We start from the raw sequence: 20,527 nt of genomic DNA, 5'->3' as shown, positions 1-20,527 counted from the left end.
GTGTCCAGCATGACTAAGCCGCTTCTGGCGAACCAGAGCAGCGCACGGAAACGCCATTTACCTTCCCGCCGGAGTGGTACCTATTTATCTACTTGCACTTTGACATGCTTTCGAACTGCTAGGTTGGCAGGAGCAGGGACCGAGCAACGGGAGCTCACTCCGTTGCGGGGATTTGAACCGCCGACCTTCTGATCTGCAAGTCCTAGGCTCTGTGGTTTAACCCACAGCACCACCTGCATCTCTATGACTGCCTTAGGTTTGTTAATTTCAGTGGGTCCATTCTGAGCTGGAATTGAATAGTTGGGTGTGGATATTATATATTACAATCAAATTATTATTGCTTGTAGACTATCTTAGTCCTGTTCAGACTTGTCCCGTTGAAGTAAGTGGTCATGGCATAGGTTCATTAATGTCAGTGAGTCTACTCTGAGCTAGAACTTGGATACAAATACTACCTATCATTCTCACCATAATTGGTTATAGACAATTCTAGTCTTATTCAGAGCAGATCCATTGAAGTAAAATGGACATGGCTGACAAGTTTATTAATTTCAGTGGATCTGCTCTGAATAAGAACATAGTTGGATACAAATACTACTCACTATTATTAAGTAATTAATATTGGTTATAGACAATCCTTCTTCTACTCAGCCTAAACCCATGGAAGAAAATGACCACCAGTGGCATGAAAATTTAGTTGGATACCTCAACTCCCACTTCCCTTCCGTAGTGTTGAATTTTTAAAAATTGTATTGTATTTAGCATATTAGCTGGCCGCCATGTCAACAAAGGCCTCTGAGTGGTTCACACAGGCTTCAGGCAATGTACAATTATAGCATTAAAATGCTAAACTCAGTTTTAATTGGAGGCGTCTTCAGGGCATGCCATGCACACTGATGTTGCTGCTTCATGATCATTGTAGTAGTAGTAATAGTATTGGCAACAAATATTTGTTTCTGTTCTTACTTGATTTTTATTTGGGGGAAGTAGTTTCTTATTTTTTCTTATGTAGTTTGGCAAATGTGTTATTATTTTCATGTGCTTTTTGGGGGGAGTGGGTATTTTTCATCAGTCTTCTACAGTTTTTAGTTATCTTACTTTGGTGATTCTTTTACATTTAATTCTGATATCAACTGCCAAACAGCTTTTTCGATACAGCATGCATAGTTAACTTGTTCCAAGGGGGTAGCCATGTTTGTGTGTGTTGCAGAAAGCCCACAAAATTGAGTCCTTTTTCACTTCAAAAGTCTGACATACTTGTTGTGGCAGAAGCTTTTGTGGACTGGTCCGGATCCCTCTTTCTAAGATGTGTGAATTGTTTGCCTGATTTATTTATTTAGTTTGCATTTATATCCCACCTTTGCTACAAGGAATTCTCCATTCTATCAGCACAACAACCCTGTGAGGTAGGTTAAGTCATGGCTGAGTGAGGATTTGAACCCTGGACGTCCAGGTTCTAGTCCAGCACTCTAGAGCAGGTATAGCCAATATGGTGCCCTTCAGATGTTGTTGGGCTACAACTACCATCAGCCCCACCAATCTGACTAAGGGTGAGGAATGTTGGGAGTTGCTGTCCATCATGTTGAGAGATGCAGACAGATGCTGCAAAGGAGTGTTTAACAATGTGCCCCAAAGGTCAAGAAATTCATTGGGTACAGAGACTGTGTACCATTTCTACACAGAAATCAAACATGTACAATCACAGTAACCATTTCCCACAGAAATATCTGGCCGCAACATATTCCTACCTTTGATGCTGTGTTATGGCCAGATCCTGGCATGTTGCACTATTGCACTATCACTGTGCTTCTCCTATGCTTTGCATAGAAGTACCACAGACAGTACAAATTTTGAATATTATAGCCTATGGGGCTGTGTGTTTCCATCCTTTCCAAAGGCGTGCGCCTATGTATATGTGCATGCATGTTATACATTTACTGATAATGATACTTCATTGGATACACAAAGTGAGTTATGCTGCTATACTACAGTGGTGCCTTAGTGTTACAGCTCGGGCTGGGGAGACCTGGGCTCTGATTTTGCCCTCAGCTGAAGAGCTGACCTTGAGACTGAGCATCTTTCATGCCAACCTACCTCACGGGATAAAATGGACAGGTGGCCATGTTTGTTGCCTTGAGTTCTTTGGGGTGGGGAGAAAGAAAGGTTATAAATGTAGCTAAAAAAAATAAATAGCCAAAGTGTATGCCACACAGTAAATTTTCAAGGAAATAAGAGTCTGAGGAATTATATCCCACAAGGTGTGGTGATGGCTTGCCTAAGTGGTTATTTTTTAAAATAAACAAATAAAAATAGAATTAGGCATATTTATGGAGGAGGAGGGTAGATTTATAACTGGCTGTTAGCTGTAGTAGCTAAATAGAGCCTCCATGTTCAAAGGTTGTTTACCTCTGTATACCAATTGTGATACTAATAAATAAAATGAGGGAGGGCTATTGCTTTCATGCTCTTGTTGTCAAGTTGCTCTCTGGGTAATGTATGATGTAGCATAAGAGAACAACGAAACCACAGTACAATTAAACATGATACCAAAAATAAACGGAATAAAAATCATAACATTGTAAAGCCTGCATAAACATCAAATTGCCAGCAAACAAAACAACCCCAGGTTATTAAAATGTAACTTTGCTGTGCACTCCCAAATACCTGCTGAAATAAACTTTCATCAGTTTCATAAAACTAACATTAGGGCTGGTCTGCTAAACTTATATAAGGGAGAAAAATCTATAGTGAAGGTGCATCTGCCAAAAAGCCTCATTCATACCCCACCCCCTGTCACTTGTGGATTTTTATTTTTTTAAAAAAGCTCTTCTAACATACAAGACAAGGGCGATAAATAAAGAGTCTACTGTACTCATTAAACCACTTCATCATCAATATGAGCTGCCCATATGTCCTAAATGCTCCCCAAACGATGAGAGAGAGCAAGTCATAGGTCAGAGGCAGAGCACACACTTTGCATTCAGAAGACCCAAGGTTCGTCACCTGGTGCAGCTGGGGAATATTTCTGTCTTAAACACTGGATAGCTGTGGCCAGTCAGTTTACAGCACTGATGGGGGAACTTTAGCCCTCCAGATGTTACTGATCTACAACTCCCATCAGCACCAGTAAGCATGACCATGCTTGCTAGGGATGATGAGAGTTGTCGTTCAGCAACATGGGGGGGGGGGGGCGGGGCGCCGGCACAGGTTCCCCATTTTTTGTACAGACAATATTGAGTTAGATGGAACAGTGGTAAAGGGCAGTCTCCCTGTTCAGAAAGAAACACACAGTTGAGTAGTATTTCTGCTCTAGATTTTCTCTGTTTCTTGTGTCAAAAGATTAAGAACTGTCTTGCTGTATCAGACCATAATTAAGCATCCTCCTTCCAACAGCAGCCCCACCAGATTCTTCTGGGTCAATCAGAAGCACAGTGATGACCTTTCCTCATCATTTGTTCTCATCCTGCAGCCTTCAGTGCAGTATCATTTAACCACCATGGCAAATAGGTGTTAATACGTTTGAGGGTGCAACTTTCCCTCATATAGCTTGCTTTAGGTGTGTACATAAAAAATAACCACCCAGGGACATTTTTTGGGGAAGGAGCAAGTTGAAGGGCCAAATTTGACAGGTGGATGGAGCCACCCACTTGTCAGTCACCAAACACCATAGTGACAGCAGGTGATGCTGCCCTTTGAAACCCTGACTGTTAGGACTTCAAAGCAAAGCATGGGGTAATTGAAAGCACTTTTGCAAACAGCCCCGCACAGCATGGGAAGAGTCGCATAGACGAACTGAGCAGTTAAATAAGCGTGTGTATATTATTTATACGTGGTAGTGTTTGTTTAATGGTCTTGTAAGTTGGGGGTGGGGATTCAAACCTCCCTTGATTCTCATCTTAGAGGATCCTTTTACAGCCAGTTTAGCTGGAAGGCACCTATAAAGAACTTTGGTGCCCTTTTCAATCTCTAATAGTTAAGTATTTCGTCTCTGATTTATTTTGTTCTGTGCTTCTTTGGGAAACATGACATACTAAGAACAACTTTTGACTCAATCTGAGGATGACTATTGAGTACATTGCCACCAAGCTATTTCTGGAAATGGTTAATCCACTTGCTGCTTTTGTGAAACTGTATTGTGAATTTCTTTTGTGTGCAAAAAAAAAATTGAGCTGTACTTGTGAACTTGCATTGTAGTCCTCTGTGCGGTGATATATTTCTTGTTGTCTGTCTCTTTCCAAAACAATAAGCAAATGAATCCTGTATATTGGGTTCATTCTTCTTAAAAATGGGGAAACTATTCTAGTCTGCAGTAGCAAAGCAGAAACAGGTGTGCACTTGTTCAAGTTTTAAATAAGGATTATATAGACCAGATATCTCCAGTCACAGTGAAGGTGAGGCTGCAAATATAGCATTAGCTCAGTTTTATTATGCAGATGAAATCTTCAGCATGACCTTTGTGGCTACCCAAGTATCTCTCTCTTGCCAGCTGGTTGCTGTCATAGATCTATAAAAACCTGTGTTGTTTCTTTTGAAAGTGGTTTGTTTTCTTTTGCTTTGTTCTTACTATGACATCCTTCAGCTGCCACTGATACTATCTTTTATTTTTGTGTCCAGGTCATCCGTTCTGGATTTAGCTCATTAGGACATGGATGAAGAATCATTAACTCACTATGGGAAATCGAACAGGGGCCTTTTAGTAGGAGCATCTAATTCCTTGGCAGTTATGTTGGCAACTTGGCTTTCTTGAACGTTTCTTCTTTGTACTCATACAAAGCTTGAACCATATTGAATCTAGGTTTGTGGAGTTAAAAAAAAAAAAAAGGCAGCATGTCCTATTGGGAAGAGCGTATATTTTATTTGCTTCTCCAGGAATGCAGCATTGTAGACAAACAGACTCAAAAACTGTTGAAAGTACCCAAGGGAAGCATTGGCCAGTTCGTTCAAGACCGTTCTTCAGGAGGACACACCAGAAGCAACCCTTCGTCAAAAAGCAAAAAATTGCAGATAGGAATCAAGATTTTGGAGCAGCCCCATGTGGTCCTCTTCGTGGAAGAAAAAGAAGTTGTTGATATAGATGAGAAACGAGCAGAACTGCTGTTGGCAATTACCAATTGTGAGGAGAGATACAGTATATTTAAAAGTAAAGGTAGACTGAGCAAGGGTCTGCACATTGATGTTGGCTCACCAGTGAAAGTACAGCTGCGATTAGGTGATGAGAAATATCCTGGAGTTGTTCGCTTCAGAGGACCATTAATACAAGAAAGATCACTCTCTGGGATATTTTTTGGAGTGGAGCTTCTGGTAAGTTTTCTTCTTCCAAGGCTTTATGCATTGGGTCAAACAGACGCTGTGTGTTGCTGTAGAAACATTCTGAAAAGGTGCATAGTACGAGTCTTTTTACTTAGTATAAAGGTAAAGGTAAAGGTACCCCTGCCCGTACGGGCCAGTCTTGACAGACTCTAGGGTTGTGCGCCCATCTCACTCAAAGAGGCCGGGGGCCAGCGCTGTCCGAAGACACTTCCGGGTCACGTGGCCAGCGTGACATCGCTGCTCTGGCGAGCCAGAGCCGCACACGGAAACGCCGTTTACCTTCCTGCTAGTAAGCGGTCCCTATTTATCTACTTGCACCCGAGAGTGCTTTTGAACTGCTAGGTTGGCAGGCGCTGGGACCGAACAACGGGAGCGCACCCCGCCGCGGGGATTCGAACCGCCGACCTTTCGATCGGCAAGCCCTCGGCGCTGAGGCTTTAACCCACAGCGCCACCCGCATCCCTTTTACTTAGTATATTTGTATCCTATTTCTCCTCTGAGGAGCAGAGGCCAAAGTATATTGATCCCCACACCATTTTATCCTCTCAACTAACTTGTGAGGTAGGTTGGGCTCAGAGTGTTGAGCAACCATCCTAAGATCTGGATGAACCTCATGACCAGGCATAGGTTTCAACCTCGGTCTCCCCGAAGACCAACATTTTAATTACTCCTATGACAGTTCTTAATGATCTATGTTTTTTTCTCCTGCAAACCTAGGAAGAAGGCCGTGGTCAGGGTTTTACTGATGGACAGTACCAAGGCAAACAGCTGTTCAGATGTGACGAGGACTGTGGAGTGTTTGTTGCACTAGACAAACTAGAGCTGATGGAAGATGATGACAATGAGCTGGAGAATGACTATGCAGCTCCAGTTGACTCAATGCAGGTAGAACTTCCTCCTTTGGAGCTCAACTCCAGGGTTTCTGTGAAGATAGGAAAGAATATAGAGTATGGGACAGTTATATTCTGTGATGTCTTACCAGGAAACGAGAGTTTAGGATACGTTGTTGGAGTGGACATGGTAAGAAATTAACCTGATTCTTAACTTTTTGCATGTGTGTTAAATAGAAGTACATGCAATAGTGGTGGGGAGAGATGGAATATTGGCAAGCTACTTATGGCTCTCGATTGCTATGTATAATTGCCACCCAGCAGCTTTTTTTAGCATTGGGTAAAAATGTATTGAGTTAGGCTTGGGAACAGCCACTTGCCTGATCGTGCATGGCAAGAAATAATCTCCTCCAGGGGATCAGATGGTGCAGCTTTACTAAAGTTTTATTTCTGCCTTGCTGAGCCATAAATGATTGCCCATGTGTATCCACATTAGGCAGGCTAGTAAATTTATGGTATGCGCTAGTAACTTATGTGGGCTTATTTACAGGGCCTTACTAAATCTTACCTGACACTAGCCAGGCAAAATACCCATTTTCTTGCTTCTAATGACCAGCCTGCTTTGCTAAATAATGTTCCAGGGTTGGCACTACTGATCTTTTATAGTTTTACTCTGAAAATACAGCCACGTCAATTTTTGCCTGCAAGGAAAATGCGAGGCTCTGGCGTAATGTAATTCTGTATGTCGAGTGCAATTCTCAAGCACTACAGTAACATATGCTGATCCTCGTCTTTCTCCTACTTGTGTTTTGAAACCAGAAGACTTACTGAGGCTTGAAATAAAGAGAATGAAACTGAACTATTACACCCTTAGAATATTAGTAGGCATTAAACATGAAAAAAATTGCACCTTAATGTACTTGTTCACCCTTGCTCTTTAAGGAGGTAGGCAAGTCTTCCCAGTGCTGGAAGCTGCCTCTTAATGCCAGAGAGATGAAATATATCCTTCAGGCATGAAAGCCATTTATGTACCTGTTGTGAATGGCTTCAGTTGTGAAACTTCTGTGCTGCTGACAAACTTTGCTTGGCTTTTCTCCCACCACTTGGGAGGAGTGTTTTTTGCTTTTGTTTCAATGTTGCCATCATCAGTGTATTAGTGTCTGTGGCACATTTGTAACCAAACAACATTGCAGAATGCAATCTGTTTCTCTAAATGTGGAAGACGAAATGACAACACTACAAGTGTGACACTTGAAATGTTGTTGCAGAGCAAGTGTTTGCATTTCTTGTGAAAGCTCGTGCTTCCTGTCTGGGCTGCATGTAGCCAAGAACTTTAATTGAACCATGTAGATGGTTTCTTGAGTATCTTCACTTGGGCAACGTGTAATAGTGTTTTAAAACGATTTTTAGGATAATCCAATTGGAAATTGGGATGGAAGATACAATGGACAACAGCTCTGCAGTTTTGCAAGTGTTGAAAGCACACTTCTCTTGCATATCAATGATGTTATCCCAGGTACAATTTGTATATTTTGTCTATAAAAATGAAAAGTGAGCAAACCCCAGTTCTTAGCACACATCCTTGTGTCTAATCATAGTTTTAGTGTTGCTCAGGATTCAATCATTTTGCTTTAGTCTTAAACATATCTGGGAGTGGGGTGGGGACTCCACTAAACTATTGATTGGTTATATTATTGCTTTGCTGCCTTGTCTTGCTTTATTTCTGGATATGCTCCTGTGACTCCTACATGCTTCTATATAGACATCTCCCTTCTTTCCCTCTCACTATGATGTGCCATAGTAACATAGTGCTGTATTTTGGCATTGGTGGTTCCTTGGCCCTTTCCTGGTGTTAGAATTTGAAGGTTGAAGGCTTATGGTCACTGCAATGTGGCTCTGGGTTTTCTCAGTTGATGAATTTTACTGCTGTATTGTAGTACAGTCATACCTCGGGTTACAGCTGCTTCAGGTTGTGTTTTTTCGGGTTACAGACCGGCAAAACCCGGAAGTACCAGAATGGGTTACTTCCGGGTTTTAGCGGTCGCGCATGCACAGAAGCGCTAAATCGCACTATGTGCAGAAGTGCCGAATCGCAGCCTGCGCACAGATGTGGGTTGCGAACGTGCATCCCGCACGGATCACGTTCGCAACCCGAGCGTCCACTGTATTGTTTGTGGTAGGGAAAAGGCAAAACCGTTCTTATTTGCCGCTAATAACTGAGTCTACATAATTACTTGTCTCCCAGTCAGTATTTTAAAGGCCCTACATAGATAGTGAAAAATATCACATAAATGCCTTTCCAGGTGGTTCTGCATTTTTCATGCAGTAATATTTGCTTAATCAGAAGGGGACTGTGCACTGGATTGTTTTCTTACACTTTCTTCAAAGGAATATGTTCCAGCGATGCCCACATATGCTCCAACAAAAGAATTGGCACTTGTGAGCAGTGCTTGGAGCCACAGGCAATCTGTTCTTTCTTCCCTGTTATTAGAGTGCTGCATTTTCTGTTCAGAAGCTCTTGCTGCATGGTCACTTCTATGCTGCATATGGGGCTACAATATGGAAGCTTTTGCTGCTTGGCTTTTTGGCTGTGTGGCAGGGTTAACAAATGCCCTCCCTGAACAGGGAGAGATTTGGTGGTTTGCCCAGTCAGGATCTACTAAGTTGAACCACAGGGAGGAATAAGCATAATGCTAGTTTGTTGGACAGATCTTGTTTTGACCCTTGCACTAAACAGAAAAAGTCATGGCTAGGCTGCCGGGGTGGCTAGAATTTTGTACAGCAGTCTTGTGAGATGATGGTGTCAGAAATCTAGAGTTTCACCAGGGAAAGGGGAATTGTAATTGGAATTTAAAAGGGAGGCCAGGCTGCTGTCCGAGGAGAGTTTCTTTCCTGCAGCAGGAAGTTCCAGGTGCAACTAATGCTGTTACATTTGAGCTAATACCGCTTTGAGTTAACTGAGATGGATGGGTCCAGTGGCGTAGCGTGGGGGGTGCAGGGGGAGCCGGCCTCACTGGGCGCAACATCTGGGGGGGGGGCGCTCGCACTCGCAGCTCTCTGCCCCTACTAAAATCTACGGGTTAGGGGGCGCAAATTACTTGCCTTGCCCCGGGTGCTGACAACCCACGCTACGCCACTGGATGGGTCACTGCAATGTATTACTCAAGGGATAGGATGCAGCAGGATCTGTGATGTACAGTACATGAACTTTAGAGAACATGAGAGCAAATATTAACTTGGAAACAACACACTCTTCAAAGTGGTTTTTTAAAAAATGAAATAGGACTTTTAATTGTAAGGAAGATGCTATAGACAGATTGCCATTTTAAGCATAATTGGCATATTGTACAAACTTGAGGCAGTGCTTTGCTCCTGCTACTTCTTTCTTAAAGAAACCTACTAGGACATTTTTTCTTGAAGGATCAGTTTTTCAAAAAGATGCTTTCTTCACTGTCTGGCTAGAGATGAGCTCCAGTGAAAGTAACTGAAGTGTTTTAATAGAGTTATTCCACAGGGGCAACTTGGTTAAAATGCAATTGAACAGCTATATTCCGATTATGAAACATGAAGACACATTTCATTTGAACTCTTTAGTGAATACATGGCATGGTTAAAAATCCTCAGATGTTATGCAGAGTAAATGGCAATCTTCTGTGGGTATGATAACCATACTATTTTGGTGAGGAGTCTAATTTAGCAAAAAGCACAATATTTTCTATTTGAATTACTGCTTTTTTATGCATGCCTAGCTTTCATCTCCTCAATCTTTTTCTTATTGTTGTTGCTGCTGCTGTTCAATCACATCTCCAGCAAAAAGATTTTTTTAAAAAAAGTTTCAGTGATGGGGGCTTTTTATCTTTTTTTAAGTTTGATAAGTATTTGCTTCTTCCAAACCACGTATGAAGCAAATAAACTTACCATAACATGAAGCCAGTGATCACTTTGGAATTTTTCTTTGGCTGCATTATTTCTCAATACAGCATTTTACAAGGTTCACCATAATTGATTGGTGCAGTGTGGGAGGAAACATATTCTAAAACTTCTGTGAGAGCAAATCCAGCTTTTTTGCTTCAGTGTCAGTAAAACGGAGCTGTGCCCTGAGATTTTGGAAGAAAAAAAAAGGCTAGGCTAGATGTCCCATTGTGTTTTAAAAAGTATATATTAATAGCTATAGTCATCCTTATTTAACAGTTTTGTATGGGTCCCAAGGGAGGCTACCTTCCATATTATGGTTTCTACTTATGTGAGTGTTCCTGCAACTGATTAGTTTTGTCCAAGTGACTATCTGAAAGAAATTCTGGATTTCACAAGTATTACTGTGACTTGCTTTATATCCTAAAGGTGCGTCTATTTTGTACTAAACTGATGCTTTAAAGCTAAAGCTATCTATACTATGTACTGTGTGGTGGTGTAAGATATCTTAACCTTCTACTCTATTTTAGAGGCTGTGTCTCAAGACAGGAGACCTCCCAAACTTGCCTTTACATCTAGAAGTGGCTGTGACAAAGGATTCAATCATAGTAAGCCAAAGTCTACAGGTACTTTTACTCAACTACTATTTAGCAAAGTGCCAGGTATTTCTACTGTCCTTGTACATGAGAATTGCAACATGCAGTCCCTTGGAGTTGTGGGTTCAGAGGTGGGTTTCCACAGAACTGATCCCACATGTTTTGTAGAACAGTGGCTCCCCAATAAGTGGAATGTGTAACAAGATACTACATTCGCTTGCATAGTTAGCGTACAAAGGAGGTTAGATTGTACATCTTGTGAAACATTTCTGAGGATTTTCCTGTCTTGCACTTGTTTTGTAAAACTGTGGGAGGGATTTCTCTTCCCCCAGACTGAGTGCACGAATAGCCTACACATGGCTATGGAAGTAGAATTTTTTGCTTGGTTTCAGTTGGCTCTGACCACAGTGACATATGCCTTAGTTACATATTGTTTGTATTACTGTAACACGCTACCTGTGACTGCCTTTAAAGAGTGTTCAGAAATCAGCTGATTCAGAATGCTGCAGCTCAGCCTGTTGACCAGGGCTGGGTATAGGGAGCATGTAATTCCCATGCTACAACAATTTTGCTGGTTACTTGACTGTTTCCTGGTCACAATACACAGTGCTCGTTGCTACATATAAAGCCCTACTTGACTTGGGGACCAGATACCTGAAAGACCGTATTTTCCTATTCAAGCATGCCTGGTGTTTTTTTTTAGATCTTTGGTAGAGGTCCCTCTTCCTGTCTTACCAACATCTTAAGCACGTCCGTTGGTAACTCAAGAGAGTGCTACCTTGGTGATTGCTTCTAGACTCTGGAATTCTTTGCCAAGGGAGTCCTGACTAGCCCGTCTCTGATGACCTTGTGCTGGGAAGCAAATACACTTTTATTCAGACATAACATTTAGCCTCATAAGTTGACTGTTATAGCTAAGGTAAAAGTTGCAGTTTGGGCAACTGGCTGTTGTGTGTGTTGGTTTTAAGGGATGTTTTTAAGCTTTGTATTTTTTCTTTTAGTCACCTTCAGCATCTTTTGATGGAAAGGTGAAATATTAATTTAACAAATAAAGATAATAAACGGATAAAGCACTTTGTTCCATTGCTCTGGAAAGCATTAAAAGTGGTTATTACTGCAATTTGCAGCCTGTTAAAGGCTAACAAATGTATTATGGCAGGAACTTATGTGGGCTAGAGTCCATTTCATCAAATGTGTGAACCTTATGGAGGAATCAACAGAAGCTGATCCATTAAGAAATGTGTTCATCCCATTGCAGCAAAAAAACCCACAAAACCTTGTAGCATCTTAAAGACAGCTACTTCTCTAAGAGCAGAAAGGTCAAGTAATTCTAACCTAAAGTGGCCAATTAAATCCTCCATGTACGTTCCTTTGGAAGTAAACATTCTGAAGTGAAAGCTCCATATTTTTGAATTGTTCCTGCAAGTAATAAAGGGAACAGAGTTCCACTGAATAGGAGATGGAGGAGGTTAAAGAGGTACAGTTAATTGTTTGCAACTTGAAAGGTTCTCTATGTGTAGCTTGAAAATGCAAGCTGAGAACATTAACAATATGGGTGCCAAGGGGGTTATACCTTTGTTGCAGAGATTGGACCAGATGATTGGCAGGTTTCTTTCTTAAAGTTGTACAAGTTAGACTCTGGTAATGACATTTTTACAGACCCTACTCTTAATAAGCTTAGCAGGAAGACTTGGTTTAAAGGACTGTAAGGCTTGTTTTTTTCCATAATGCAGCATTTTTTATGTTTTTTTCCTCCCCTTTGTCTCCTTTATGACATGGTTTGTGTCTTAGGTGCACTCTCAGACCCTGGAAATAGAAACAGATCAGAAATTTTCTACACTTTAAATGGCTCTTCAGTAGATTCCCAACCACAGATGAAATCAAAAAACACATGGTGTATTGATGAAGGTAATGAGAGACTAGACATTAAGTTTGATCACAGGCGTAATAACAAATTATATGATGATTAAATATACTGCCTTCAGATTATTCTGGCCACATTTTGTGTGTACTCCCTAACAAAAGACTTTTTAAAGGGCTTACTTCAGTTGAGATGTGTATTATTATCCTGTGTAGTGGCCAGAATCCAAAGAGCTACTTAAGCTCACATGAGGGGGCTTGGTGCTAGCCCAGGGGAATTTATTTTACTGTCTCATTTGCACAGCTGACCCCTATACAAACTGCTTTTGAAAATTGCCCTCTTTTTCTGAAGCAGTTTGCTATGGTTGGGGGCTCTGAGAAAAATGAGTGGGCTCACAATGTTAGTTTTCCTTCTTTGGATCCTGGCCTAAGTTTATTGAATAACTCAAGGCATTTTACTTGGCACATCTCACATAGTAACTTGAGCTTTTCAGCCATAATAGATAATTCCTTAGGCTACATTCTGTGCACATTTGAGCCTAGTCTTCTTATTAGACCAGCTGGACTGTAGGCACAGGATGCAAGATGCTTATAAATAGTAACTTACCACTATCTCAGCTTGTGATCTCATATGCTGAGCATTGACTCATGATTTATTTACATATCTTCAGGTAGTGTTGGTGACTTTATTATTTGGAACCTCTGAGTTGACAGGTCCTGCCTTTGCTAGAATTAGGTTGGGGTGCAAACTTACATTTTTGAATTACAGACTTTTCCATTACAGAGTGGCAGCATTCAGGTTTTTTTCAGACACAGGACCCAGCTAAGTCAACATGCATCATGAAATTCAGTTTAAATCTTTCTGTTGTATATGTTTTCCCCAGTTCCTTCATTTTCTTTTTCTGAGAACATTTACACTGCACACATTCTAGGTTTGCTTCTCCCCAGGGAACTTTGGGAATTGTAATTTGGGGATGGAGGAAAGAGAACAGTATTTTCTAAGTGAATTCTTGTTAGCTGTGCTGAATTACAATTCCTAATGTTTTAAGCCACAACAGTTAAGCTAGTAGTGTGTAACCAGGGTAAATCTGTAGTACAAATGCATTGTTTTCCATCTCTCCGCATATGGGATTGTAGTTAATGAGTTGCCCAATAGTCTTCTTTAATAATAATAAACTGCCAACACAAATGCAGAATGCACCCTGGAAGTTACATTTTGAAGAATACAGAACAGTGGTCTCCACACTTTCTACGTTCAGGGAACCCTTTCCGTGCCAGCTTGTCTCCTGAAGAACCCATCTGCCACAGGAACCCTGTGCACTGGAGAGGAAACTAGAGGAAAGCTTTATAGGGTGTACATACAGTTTGTACAGAGCAAAGGCCAAACTTGTATGGTACTTCTGATGCCTGCATGAACTGAAAGCATGCAAGAACCCCAACAAACACAAACATTCAGTGCAGGTTGGGATCAACGCAGAAGACTGGTAGCAAGAACACCAGTTTCATAGAATTTAGTAGAAAAACCACTCCTTTAGTTGTAATTAAAGTAACATCCTTACATTGCAGCTAAACGTTCATCAGTTTTGTTGACTGGCAAATTAAAGAAAAATCTGATGTCCTTCTGATCTTTCTGCTTCCTCTGAAGATTTCTGTCAGAGTAAGAGCATAGATATGCACTTGGAAGTAGGTCTCATTATGTCCAATGGGGCTTACTCCCATAAATGTGTGTATAGGATTGTAGCCTGAGTCTCTTCGTTCTCTCCCCCATCCCTCCCTTGGAAAAATGATGGGGAAAATGCCTGTCCCTTGTTACCTCATCTCGCTTGGCTTTTTCTGAGCAATTGCCAGAGTATGCTGTTTTAAATATAAGTAGGTCATTCTTTCAGAATAGAATCTAGTGCAAGAGAGAGATGCCATGCATATTTTACTCCTTTTGTGTAGAAAGCACACAGCATTAGTTCAGACACTTAGTAAATATTATTCTAATTCATATGCTTATTTACTGTTTTTCTAAAAACAATTCAACAGTTGCTGAAGATTCTGCAAAGTCCCTTAACGACTCCTCTACTGGGTTTGGGCACTCTTCGCCGCCGCTGCAGCCTCCCCCAACGAACACTTTATCTGCCGAAAACAGATTCCATTCCCTGCCTTTCAGTCTGACTAAGATGTCCAGCGGCAGCAATGCTATTGGACACAGTCCGCTCTCTTTATCTGTACAGTCGGTTATTGGAGAGGGGAACGCAGGGGCCACCCAGGAGAGCACACCGCCGATGGTAGCGCCCATCAACATGCATGGGCTAGAAGCAGGTTCCTTGGCGGAAGTAAAAGAGAACCCACCTTTCTACGGAGTAATCCGTTGGATTGGGCAGCCTCCGGGAGTCAACGAAGTGCTAGCGGGGCTTGAACTGGTAAATAACGTTCGTTTCAAAAGTTTGCCACTCCTGCCCATTTTATGTCTGGCTACTTCTTCTTTTCTTTTAAGAAACACCTGAGCCCTATTCAGGTGTTCTCCCCTCTGCGCAGTTACCATCACATAGCGATTGGGAGAGCAGGGCGTGCTTCTTGTATCGCAGTCACCACTTCCACAGTCCTCCAGATCATAGTTCTAAACTGCATGTGGAGCCCTCATGAACAGAAACATCTCCCTGCTGCAGAGGCTTGGGGGCTGTTGGCAGAGTGGGGTGGGACACAGAAGCACTCCCCTTAAAAAGGTTGGTAATTGCGTGGGGAGGGGGACGACACCTGCAGAGGGCTCTTGTTCTGCTGAACTTTGTAGTTCAAACTTGTGGCATCAGTAGAATCTGATTCTTAGCAGTGTGAAAAGTTGTAGCGTGGTTCACAGCACAGATTTACCTTGCCCCACTTACCTCTTCAAATAGATGTTCAGTTTACCTCTTGCCTTCCTTGACAGAGGCAAGTAACAATTGTGTTTCCAGGCAAGCAGAAAAGTGGCAGAATTGCACCTCTCCTTTCCGTGCTGCCCCTTTGGCTTTGACTGGAAAGAGTAGCATGGAGATACTGTATCCAGGTCAGTTGCAGTGATAAAGAGGTGAATGAGCAGCTGGAATAGTATGGATCCAGTGTGTATGTGTGTACATACACTCAGTGATTCCATGACTATTTGAAAAGCTGAGATTCTTGCCTTGTTTAATGGCCTTGAACCTGGAGTTGTCTGACCTTTTCTGTTCATGTGGCAAGACAGTCTCAAAGGAAGTGCTTTCTGCCAGGAATTCTAGGTTAAAGAACTGCATTTTAAAAACTTTTCTACTTGAGGGATCCCTTTCCACATCAACATTGAACCCCTTGCATGCTGCAGAAGCTTCTGGGAAAAGGCACTCAAGAAGTGTATGTGCAGGGTACTGGTGAGATCTGTTGGGCCTTGCTGCCATCCTGCATCCGCTGGGCATGTTATAAGGCACACTTGCCGAGTCCCCTCTGTAGCTTTATATTGCTGGGGAATATAAGCAAGCTGTTTTCCAGAGAAGCCTCTCTGCCATTATTGGACCTTCTCCTTCCTGAAACTGTTTGAAAGCCACTAAATACCAGCAGGATGATAGTATTTTAGATGCAGGATACACTCACAATGTAAAACTTGTTTAATTATCGTAGTTTACATGTACTCAGTATCTGCTTTCTCCCTGTAAAGAAGCAAATTACAACAGGAAATGTAAACTGGTGTTGAAACCTGTTGCTTGTATATGTATTGCTATATTAGCTAGTAAGCTATTTTCTTAGCAAGTGGCAAAAAAACTTTTGGGCATAATGAATTGATGTTGACATTAGAGAGAGATTGTACTGCACAGCATCCTTAAAATCATTGCACTTAAGAATTAATAGCATGCATGCTCAACTCCCGCATGGCTAAACAAATGATGGTACCTTTGCATACAGTAATTCCCCATGGAACTTGCTGTGGGCTGATGTGTTTTGTGGGAGGGAAGCAGAACAATCCATCATCACACTTGGGGAAAATTTGGGGTGGTGAAAAATAGAATGCACTCATATTTTCATTTTCCCCTATCACCTACAATGGGCTAGCAGACTAAAAATGAAAGTTTTGAGCTATTTATTCAAAAGGTACGCAAAGCACTTGGATTTGCTCTCTCCAAATGCCTATGTTGAGCTGTCCATGAGTTTTGAGTGTTTAGATAGGTGGTCTCTTTCTCCGTTGACTTAGGTTTTCCCCACCAAAATAGTTTTACAATTGTAAATAGAATTTTCAGAGAAGATGGCACTGCTTAATGTGGCTTTTAGCATGATGTTGCTGTGGCTTAATCAGGTCAACCCTTTAGAGCTGATATGGCAGACTTGGCACACACAGTGCAACCTTGTCAAACACTGCTGTTGCTTGACTGCCATTTCTTTTGGCCGTTTGTCGGCAGAGGCTCTTGGGGAGACTGGACGATGCTTACAGGATTGCACCCAGATCATGGCTTCATAGCCAAAAAACTATTAGGTGCTTCAAATATGATACTAAGGAATAGCTTCCAAGGTGCTGCATGTGTTAGTTTTTCCATTAAGGCAGGTAAGTCTGCCTGTTTGCCTTTTCCAGGAAGACGAATGTGCAGGCTGTACTGATGGAACATTTAAAGGAACTCGATACTTTACCTGTGCACCCAAGAAGGCTCTCTTCGTTAAGTTGAAGAGCTGCAGGCCAGATTCCAGATTTGCTTCATTGCAGCCTGTGTCCAACCAGATTGAACGCTGCAACTCCTTAGGTATTGCTCTTTTCTTTCCCTCTGTTTCGTATTTCTATCTAGCCATGTAAAATTAAGTCTCTCTCGATTAGGAGTAGATTTAATACATTTCCATATCAATTTATTTATAGTTACCACCTTCAAAAGGTTTTTTAAAAACAAAACAAAACCTAGTTCAAATGGGTAACAAATGAAAAACTCTTGAACAAGCAGATTATTGTTTTATTGTTTACTAAATTCCCATCCTGCCCTTCATCCTGAAGGAGCCCAGGACGGTAACAATAGCTCCAGCATCCGGGCAGGCTGATGTGGGGAAAAGCGCTCTGTCAGGTATTTCGGACCCAAGTCAAGTAGGGCTTTATATGTCTGTGTTGAACACTGGGCTCAGTAGCAAATTGGCAACCAGTAGACTTTATTAAGTAAGAAAAGACTGTAAAAGAAATGCTAGTTTTCATGCTGTTGCTTCCTACACTTAAGGCATCTGCAGTATATTTGAAATTAGTGTCAGTTATAGCTAGTATTTGGAAGGATCAGCACGAAGATGGCCTCTGTGGTTTTAGATCCTTGTTTTTTATGGATACTGAAGATGAAAAGTACTACAGGCTTGGGACACTTGAGCTTTTTGACATGTATGAACTGTCCTCCTTAACTTCACCCTAGCATCTTCAGTGTTGGTTTGTTATTGCTAGCAGGTTACCTTTGTTCTGTGTTGGAAGAAGTTATTTTCATGATGCACAGCCCCCTGCCCTGTCCGAGGGCAAAAAAGTCTGGCGGGGGGAGGCACTTGAGAAAATTGCAAGAACGTCCAGATGCAAAGGGAGGCAGGATGATCAGATATGGCTTGGTTGTGTATGTGGGAGAAATTAAACCGCCAAAGCCAAGGGAGTGAGGTGGTGAAGGAGGAGCAGGTAGCTACTTCTATGCAAGCCATACCAGTCAAAGAACCCCTGAGGCCTCACCATCTGCTTCTCAGTTCCTCCAAGGACAAACACTGCCACTTCATTCTCCCTTGCTGCTGCAACTCTTGGATCCACGAAGGAGTTTGAGTCCCTTACTTACTCTCAACCTTTTGTCTTTAAGCTTTTGGGGGTTACCTAAGTGAAGTGGTTGAAGAAAACACTCCCCCCAAAATGGAAAAAGAAGGTCTAGAAACAATGATTGGAAAGAAGAAAGGAATTCAGGGTCACTATAACTCCTGCTATCTGGATTCCACCTTGTTCTGGTAAGTAAGGAGCTGTCCTTTGAACGCCTAGATGAGGGGAAAGGACATGAGTGCACAACAAACAGCGCAAATATTTCAGATGAAAGTTCAGTAGAGTGACAGCCGTCTATTGTGCTTCGCTGTGCAATGAATGGAGTTCACTGAAAGTAGCTTGACCTGGAAAGGTGAGGAATTCAGTGTGGGTGATTTTCTCAGTGAAGCCATTTCCTGATGCTTTAATCTTGATCTGCTGTGTCAGATTTCTTTTTGGGGAGGCTGGGAAGCACCTCACTGCCTCTTGCATGGCTGGATGAGTGGATGAGGAGGAGGAAGTAGTGGCAGGTGAAGGTCCATGGGGAAGGTTGTGAATGGATCAAATGAGGTGACACTACTGGGGTTCTGCTGTGGCCTTGTCCACAGTATGGGATGTAACACGACCAGCCTCTGTATTTATATTGCACTTACAGAATACCTAGCTCTTTGTGATAGATGGCCATTACAGTGGAGTCTGAAGTAGCCAGAAATTGCAAAATTAACTCTGATTTGTTGTGCTTCCTTGGCACAGCAAACACACCTGTCTCAATAACGCAAAAATACATGTTTACAAAAAACAAGCAAACATGAGAGTAGCAATAGCAGCCAGGCAAAAAAGCACACCATCTACATTACCAGTTGGAGAGCACCTGATCCTTCCCTGTCATTGTCTCACTGTCTTCTACAGCAAGGATGGGGAACCTGTGGCCCTCCAGAGGTTGTTGGACTACAACTCCCATCAGCCCTGGTCCTTATGGCCAGTGGTCACAGATGATGGGAGTTCATCAGCATCCAGGGGCTGCAGATTCCTCATCCCTGTGCTACTGGCTTAAAACTTTCCATAGGGTTTAGAGTTCTTCCCCTCCACTTTCATGTAGGGTGGTAGTAGCAGAGCCACATCTGCTTGCTAGATCACATAAAATTGTGATGTAGCAGCCAGCCCCTTAACCAGCTGTTCTCTCCAGGAAGTAGATGACTGTGAGTTCTCTGCCATAAAACTGTCAATAAATAAACATAAAAATAAAGGAAAAACCCTCTCTGAAGGCTCTCATTTCATTGTATGACAGTCGTATTGAGTATCATAATCTCTTGAGAGTGGGATTGCACTTCTGGCTGCTGTTTGACAGCTTTGGCTGAATCTCACCCTGGCAGCAAGCTTGCATTTTCCCCTCGAGAAACTGGGAGGGATGGTATGCTTCTGATGTCTTTCAATCAAAATTGGCTAACTTCATCTTTCCTCCTTCTAGTCTGCTCCTTATTCTACTTGCTGCTCCTTTTAATATTTGATGGTAGAGTTCACATTCTGTATACTATGCAAAGTGGCTCAAACTTCCTTTGTAAAGTGTAAGGTAGTATGCATAGTAGCCTCAGCTTTTGGCAAGACTGGAACAATTCCCTGCCAAAACTCAGATCCTCTTGCTGGCAGTAAGGAATAGTTCTAGTTTCTTCTGTTAGTAGCAGCAGTCCATAGTGGCAATGCAAGAGTGAGATGCCCTTCACAAGCACCTCAGCTTTAGGGTATCCTCTATTGCTGCTGTGTTTCCAGATTGAAATTAGCTTCTCCCCTCTTTCAGCCTGTTTGCATTCAGCTCTGTTTTGGACACAGTCTTGCTCAGACCAAAAGAGAAAAATGATGTAGAATATTACAGTGAAACTCAAGAGCTTCTGCGGACAGAGATAGTCAATCCTCTCAGAATGTAAGTACGGGCAAATGAATTGTTTCAAAATTTTCAATAGTTTTCAAAATGTATTCCTTGCTTACCATTTCTAGTCTTCCCTGTACAATGTATAGATAGGTGAAGAGCCGAGTGTATTATTGGCAAATATAGGCAGATGGTGAAGGCTTAGATATGTGGCCTGCACCCTAGAGCGTGATCCAGAATCCTATGTAACATGCGGGTATTTCTTTGGCAGAATTCCTTGAAAGCAGAAAGTTTGGAAACGACTTTGAGAAAATGAAAGGGCCCTTTGTTTTCATTCCTAGAAGAGCAGTTGGAAGAATGTTGCATATATTCAGAATATGTATGGAGGCTTTGAAACAAGCTGGCTCTGAGTATAGCTGCATTGCCCTCAATTCAGAAAACCGAT

General features: G+C 42.0%; 1 protein-coding gene across 20 annotated transcripts in view; it reads left to right on the top strand.

Annotated features, from left to right (window-relative positions):
* Positions 1-20,527, top strand: part of CYLD (CYLD lysine 63 deubiquitinase) — a 34,429-nt gene that overhangs the window by 1,039 nt on the left and 12,863 nt on the right. For 6 of the 20 annotated variants that reach the window (XR_014514693.1, XR_014514696.1, XR_014514699.1 and 3 more), the window contains exons 2-10: positions 4,615-5,301; positions 6,028-6,195; positions 7,551-7,656; positions 10,583-10,678; positions 12,440-12,556; positions 14,537-14,916; positions 17,061-17,226; positions 18,286-18,427; positions 20,014-20,136. Coding sequence is in view for 12 of the 20 variants with exons in the window: in XM_083454591.1 (XP_083310717.1) it covers positions 4,828-5,301; positions 6,028-6,195; positions 7,551-7,656; positions 10,583-10,678; positions 12,440-12,556; positions 14,537-14,916; positions 17,061-17,226; positions 18,286-18,427; positions 20,014-20,136 (1,772 nt within the window). In the remaining 8 variants the exon portion in view is untranslated. Of the gene's footprint in view, positions 1-4,614; positions 5,302-6,027; positions 6,331-7,550; positions 7,657-10,582; positions 10,679-12,439; positions 12,557-14,536; positions 14,917-17,060; positions 17,227-18,285; positions 18,428-20,013; positions 20,137-20,527 lie in introns of all 20 variants that reach the window. The other 14 variants (XR_014514694.1, XR_014514695.1, XR_014514698.1 and 11 more) reach the window with 4 other exon arrangements.

Source organism: Podarcis tiliguerta (genome assembly GCF_965153285.1).
Source record: "Podarcis tiliguerta genome assembly, chromosome: 8".
NCBI classification, from domain to species: Eukaryota; Metazoa; Chordata; class Lepidosauria; order Squamata; family Lacertidae; genus Podarcis; species Podarcis tiliguerta.
The sequence above is the reverse complement of the archived record's forward strand: the minus strand, read 5'-3'. Positions and strand labels throughout refer to the sequence as shown.